The sequence below is a fragment of the Neomonachus schauinslandi genome, chromosome 7 (assembly GCF_002201575.2).
Source record: "Neomonachus schauinslandi chromosome 7, ASM220157v2, whole genome shotgun sequence".
Lineage (NCBI taxonomy): Eukaryota > Metazoa > Chordata > Mammalia > Carnivora > Phocidae > Neomonachus > Neomonachus schauinslandi.
Window position 1 is genome coordinate 58,457,040 of NC_058409.1, and position 7,062 is coordinate 58,464,101.

General features: G+C 37.4%; 1 protein-coding gene across 1 annotated transcript in view; it reads left to right on the forward strand.

Moving 5' to 3' along the window:
• MSH3 (mutS homolog 3) overlaps nucleotides 1-7,062 on the forward strand; it is a 178,041-nt gene that overhangs the window by 121,009 nt on the left and 49,970 nt on the right. Inside the window, exon 19 of the mRNA XM_044916772.1 lies at nucleotides 1,190-1,301. Coding sequence (XP_044772707.1) covers nucleotides 1,190-1,301 — 112 coding nt within the window. The remainder of the gene's footprint in view (nucleotides 1-1,189; nucleotides 1,302-7,062) is intronic.

Genomic DNA, 7,062 nt, shown 5'->3' on the forward strand with positions numbered 1-7,062 from the left:
ATTTCAAAATTTCAAGTATTGCATTTATGTCCATGCAAGTGGGAGAAGAACCAGAAATTATGATAAGCTAGAACATTTTAGAAATGTATTGAAACCTAGAATTAGTATTTATGAATGACTGTGGTCCAGGTGCATGCATGATAGCTGATGAGCAGTTAATTACATTGAGAGTGTGTTGCCCATTCCAAGTATATATGCCTTTAAGACCAGGAAAATGTGGAACAAAAATTTGAGATTTGCTCTGTTTAAGTTCTTAATAAAATTTGTCATGAAGTTTTGTTTTGTTTTTACTACCCCTTTATTGCCACCTCTGCAAATTATTTGTAAAATGACTTGAAAGTATTAAGAAAAATAAAAGGGCCATTGGTAAATTGTGAAACCTATTTCTTTTAATGTGTATTGAGTATTAAGGGGGAAAATGTAGTTATAGAATAACACATTACAGTATGATCCTGATTTGTTTTGCTGTTTTTTTAATGAAATCACAAACCAGCACAGTGAGTGTGTAAAAACCTAAATGCAGAGAAGAAATTTGGGAAGGGTAGACACCACACTGATCTCAGTGGTAATCTCTGGGGAGGAGAATAAAAGGAGGGCAGTGCTCACAGGGGCTTTGATAAATACATAAAGCTATAGATAAAAACAGAAATATAAAAGCTTTAAAAGGAAGACCAGCAAGGCAAAAAAAAAAAAAAATTTTTTTGTATCAAGAAAAGTGAAAGATACTAAAGACCATAGGAAGATGTTTCAGTTAAACAGAATATGAAAATTTTAGGTCTCCCAAGTACAACACATAATATAATTTCTACTAATGTAATAATTGAATCTGGAAATAATTTTTAATGACTTCCTTTATTCTTATAACTGAAAATGATTTAAATGGCGATAATTTGAACTGTAACTTTTTGTAATGAAAATATTGATCTTAGAGAATAGTAGAAAAAAAAAGATCTTGTAAAGTAGACTTCAGCAGTGGAGGTATTGTAAGACACTGCTAAAGTTTGTGCTTCGAGCACTATTATAATAATTGTCCTCCCAATTCTTATTTTTTAGTTAAAATTTAACTTTTGTACTCAAAGCCTTATTCTGGGTGTGTGTTCTTAAAGTCTTATCTTTTATGCTAGAACTTAGAGATTTTTTTAAAGGCAGTTTTCATGCCTAGTAAATTGAAATATGCTTCTTTTTGCAGACCAACTCTACAAGAGGGAAGGAAAATCTTGATTAAAAATGGCCGGCACCCTGTGATTGACGTGTTGCTGGGAGCACAGGATCAGTATGTACCCAACAGTACAAATTTATCAGTAAGTAACACACGATGCCAGTAAATAAGTAAAAGATGGTAACACTGATCCAAACTTTTAAATACAAAAAAGTATTTTTATAATTTACTCAGGTTTTAACTTTGGCATTAAATGTAGTAATCTTGGGCTGTAGTTTTTATATTCACCACCAAGTATGGAGTTGGTATCCTTTCCAATGAAAGATGATCTATAAATGGAAAGATGATTTATAAATGGAAATGAAAGGGTTAGTCTTAATTAGTTATCCTAGGTAACCCCTATAAATATTTTTCATTTATAAATGCCCAAATATGCTAATAGGGTGGAATCATACCATAGTTTTTGCAAATTTCATTAGTGTTTAACATTATATGCTTTGTCCTGTCTTTCAAAATTTTAAAATGTTTGGTGAAAGAATTGGAGATGCTGCAACTGATTTCAGTGATGAGAACTTTGTCATATGGGCTAGCATTCTCTCACGGAATGTTAATGATCCTAAAGATTTATTCATTTAACACATACTTACTGTATTCCTATTTAGTTTCAGGTAGTGAAGCAAGTATTAGGACAGAGAGTGATAAGCAAGACAGAACTAACTATTCCCTGCCTTAAGGGTACTGTGATCAAGCAAGAAGGTAGCCAGGCTATTATAATACATGATATAGGAAACCACATTGTCCTGGGAGCATGTAGCAGGTCAACCTAACTTAGTGTAGAGGGAGCATCGAGGAAGGTTTCCTGGCGATGAGATACTAATTGAAGAGGGAGTCAGTATAGGCCAGGGAAGTGGAGAGGAGTATACCGGGTCAAGGAACCAACATGGCAGAGGCTAGGAGTGAGGCAGAGCAGGGTGAATTCAGGGTAGTGAAAGATGTGGAGTGGTGTGGAGCATAGAGTGTAGAGAAAGAAGGGTTCAGAAATGAGGAAGAGGCCAATTTGCTCATATGCCGTATTAGGGAATTTTGATTTTTTTCCCTAAGGGATTGAGAATACCAGCAACAGAATGTTTGAGGCTGGGAAAAAGGCAAACTTGTGGGATGGAGTGTGTGTGTATGTGCCTGTGCCTCTGTGTGTGTGTGTTTGTGTCACATAGAATTACACTGTCAAAGTGAAGTGGTGTAAGCGTAGATTTTATTCAATAATGTAATTGCAATAGAGAAAAGAGTCTGGTGTGAACTGAACTCAACTTCAGTTTGTGCAGAGGTGACTGGGTGTTTTAAAGGGAGAATGAGGGACTAGGAAGGAGGTGGAACAAGCTGTAAATTTTCCTGCCAGTCTTGTACTTTTTCAGGTAGGAACTTAAAATGCGATTGGGATCACCCTAAGAACATGGCCATGAACTATTAGAAACTATGCTAGTGTTGGTTCTGGTGTCTTAGTGGGAGGAGTAAACAAAATCATTTATGTTGAAAGTGTGGGTTTTTATAGGCCAGGGTTGAAGCCTAGTGCAGAAGAGGACTCAGGAGGAGCCTGACTAGAGTTTGGTTAAGGTGAGAGCGTCTTTGTCGACATCGAGTGAAATAATCTGGTGGTGAGATTGGAGAATTAATACGTAGGGAGGAGTCAAGTGAGAGAGGTTGTTGTATCAGTGAATGAAGTTCCTGACTTTAGGATTTCGGAGGTAGTGCTCTTCTGGGAGAGAGCAAGTCCTAGGTATGGCCTTGGAAGAGGAGTAGCAGAAGTGGAGAAGGTGTTTGGAGATGAAGAGATCAAGGAACAGAGTCTGGGAAAAAGTCCTACATGAATGTTGAAATCATCTAAGAGAACAGCAGCATTTGTAGGGAAAGCTGAAGGTGTTCTAGATGTCAGAGATCCCAAGGGATGGAGACTGGTGACCTGGAAGTTTGTTGATGCCTGAAGTGAGGACAAGCGGAGGGGGTGGTCAGGTTCTAAAGAAACACATAAGAACACGTAAGAAAGAACCTCCAATCTCTGGGATATGTGTGGTAGGATGTGGCAGAAAGCTCAGCCTCCAAATGAAGTGAACAATAGCCAGGTTTCAGTTTAAGCCTGTTTGAAGGAAATGTTAAGCAAGGATATTAGAAACATAGAAGGATTTGGGAATTTTCAGAGGTCAGTGGAGAATTGGGATGTAGTGCAGCAGCTAGAAATTAGGTCAGAGAAAGGAAGCCCAGAACAGCAAGGGAGTTGAGAACATAACAGTACTCCTTCTTGGGCTGTGAGCAAGGATGACAGCAGTGTGCACATGGTGAATTTGGCCACAAGTGTGGTGAGTAAAAGGAAATGCTTTCAGTTACGTTTAGTTTAATATTACATTTTGATGCAGCACATAGATTTGTTGGTAGTATATAACCTGATCCCCAAAGTCTATAAACTTGCTCATTCTCATTAAGGAATTTGTAGGAATTTGTAATTGACTTAATTTATCAAGCCAAGTTTACACTTCTTGATGCTTTATTGACTTTTAAAAGAAGACTATGTGAGCATAAGAATTTCTTTTTCAGTTCTCATAATACCAGTGGGGTATAGCTTTTTTTGAGAAAGTAATATAGTTGTTACATTTAATACCTTGGTTTATATTTTACTTAGAAATCACTTGAACATTATTTCCTGTTACTGTTCCCATCCGCCAGCATGCCCACCAGCTCAATCCCAAGTGTGTTATCCTTGACATTGGTTTTTTTTTTTCTGTGCTTTTTCATTATTTTTTTTTCCTCTTTAGCTTTCTTTAAAAAATGTATTATACTATTTAATAAAGCAAGATTTGAGAAACTTAAATAGCCTTTTGCCTAATTATAAGAATGTTTTAAGGAAACATTAAACTTTTATATTTAAATTTTTACAAAATAAATGGAGTGAATTTTTTTCCAGTAGGCACTTCAGAATATTCCAGAATATTCATTTCTTTTACATATGCTTTTTCTAACTTGAGTAGGAGTTGATATAGAACTGTTGCTATGGTGAAGTGCATTCTATTTTGCAGGGTATAAATTTATACATAGGGATAGTGTTGAAAAAGAACTTACTATGTAAAACTCGATTTAAAATATTTTATAGGTGTTAATTATAAAATATAGCCTGAAAATAATTTCCTGAAAGCCAAATGACATTGTTGCTTTTGATAATCATGTAATTTTAAGAAATGGTCTTTTGTACATGTGATTATAAGTGTACTTTTCTGGATTCTGTGTTATGTGAACTTATTATAGTCCTTCTGAACAAGCCAACTTTCTGCCTACTTTTCTTCTTCCAGTTTTAAGAATACTCTTCACATTTCATAATCTGGCATTTATTTTGAATTTTTATTAGCATTATTTTATGAATATTTTGTTCTTAGAGATTTTGACACACTTTATGTCAGTATTGTGCTTGAGGTCAGATTACACAGAAGAAAGAGACAGAATACCTCCCTGATCTGGTGGGAGACACACCCAATTAAATTAACACTAATAGAATACTTACAAAGGGCATGAAAGAACTAACAGATTACATGGTAGAAAAATTGGCACCAAACTTGAACAGGCATTTCAAAGTAGAGGATATCCAAATGGTCCCTAACAGACTAACATTTTTTTGACCTGCTGTATATTAGCTTTTCTAGAATACAAGAATATAGCAAAGGATTAAATAGAGAGGAACTGTGAACTTTGAGGTGTTTGGGGGACATTGGGTGGAAATCCTAACGTGAAGGTGGATAGATGGATATGAAGACCAGGAGAGTGGTCTGAGCTGGAGTTACAGATTTTAGAATGATCATGACATATGTACAGGAGTTTTGATTCTGGATCTGTCAGGGAAATTATATGAAAATATAAAGAAGGCTGATGAAAAGGCCTTCTCAGGCATTAACACTGAAGGCATAGTTTTACTAAAAAAAAGTAGGTTTAAATGAGAACTTTTTAAGAATCTTTTTTTTTTTTTTAAATTTTAAGGTTACTTATTTACTTATTTGAGAGAGAGATAGTAAGAGAGAGAGAGGACAAGAAGGGGCAGCAGTAGAGGGAGAGGGAAAAGCAGACTCCCTGCTGAGCAGGGAGCCTGACTCGGGGCTCGATCCCAGGACCCTGAGATCATGACCTGAGCCAAAGGCAGATGCTTAACCAACTGAGCCACCCAGGCGCCCCAGACTTTTTAAGAATCTTTTAAGCATATTTACCCTACCTTATTTTCAGAATTTAGAGTTATTGTTTAATCTGAAGATCACACTTGTTACAATGGTAACCAGATGCTACTGTATATTCCTTTCTATCCTGTGGGACCTAGCTCTGTCGCATCTTCTAGGAAACCTCAATTTGACTTCTCCAAGCAGAATTGAAAGGAATGCTCTTTTAAATCCTCTTTTTGTTTCCTTCCCTGATTTCACGACATAATATGAATGTTTGTAGACTCAGCAGTGCGGGATCTCCCACCTCCATCTTGCCCCTCTCCAATGTATTTCTACATTCTGCAGCCACAGGGCTTTTCCTAACCTGTCCTAACACTCTCCCATTTAAAATCATGCTTAAAATTCCAGCCATATAGTTCCCAAGTTGCTGTTCTTCTGGGACTTGGCAGATGGTATTCCCTCTGCCTAGAATGTCATCTTTCCCCACACCATCCACTCCTGCCTCACGCACACCCACAACCCACCCCACCCCACCCTCCAGCTCCTGCTGTTCTTGAAGTCTTGTCTTGGATGTCAATTTCTGCACTGAGCCTTTCCTAACCAATGCTGGTTTGGGTACCCTATCACTTACCCATAACACTCATATTTCTCCCCATTTTAGTACTTAACCAGTAAATTATAACTGCCTTTGTTTGGGGTTCCCAGTGCACTGTGAATTTCACGAGAACAGAATGGACTTCTCTGGTTTAGTTGTAATCCCACTGTCAGTCACAGTTCTCTTGCACTTAGCAGGCACCTGATCATATTTGTTAAATAAACAAGGATTAGCCACAAGCCTTGAAAAGTCTTCAAATTTTAAATTTTTGTCTTTTTTTCCCCCACAGAATGTTATTTTTCAGGATGTTATATGGGAATATCACAATTTACTGAATAATTATACTGTAGAACTAGAAGGGAAATTAGGGGTCATTTAATGTAACCACTTCTTCTTACTTATGAGGAAACAAGGCCCAGAAAAGGGAGAGGTGACATGCCAGAGGTTACCCAAGTTGAGTGGTCTTGAATTGTCTCCCAAAACACAACAGTATTCTAGGGCAAGCCAGTGCTTTTCAGTCTTTTTCACTTTGCAGCACACCTTGAAAGTGATAAGAGTTTGGGGCTCCTGGGTGGCTCAGTCGGTTAAACGTCTGCCTTTGGCTCGGGTCATGATCTCAGGGTACTGAGATTGAGCCCCACGTCGGGCTCCCTGATCAGCGAAGATCCTGCTTCTCCCCCACCTCTGCTGCTCTCCTTGCTTGTGCTCACTTGCTCTCTTTCTGTCAAATAAATAAAATCTTTAAAAAAAGAAAGAAAAGAAAATGATAGGAGTTTCATGGTACGCTGGAATGAAAGGAAAAGGAGAAGGTTGTTCGGAGCCAAAGAGGTTCACCTGGGGCTCTGGCTGCCCCAGCCCCACCTTGAGGATTAGGAGGTCAGCTTCTTAGCATCCCTGTAACCCGTGAGGCAGACGAAGACATAGTGTGCCAAGACATCCTGCTTGGAAAATGCCACTGTGATCCACTGCAGTCTCAGGACTGTTTACTTATTAAACCAAATGACTTTCTAATGGATGGATTTTTGATAGCAACTAAAGTTGGAGTTTTAGTTTGTGTTTTTTGTTTTTAAATATTTATTTATTTATAAATAAATGTTATTTATTTATAAATAAATGTTATT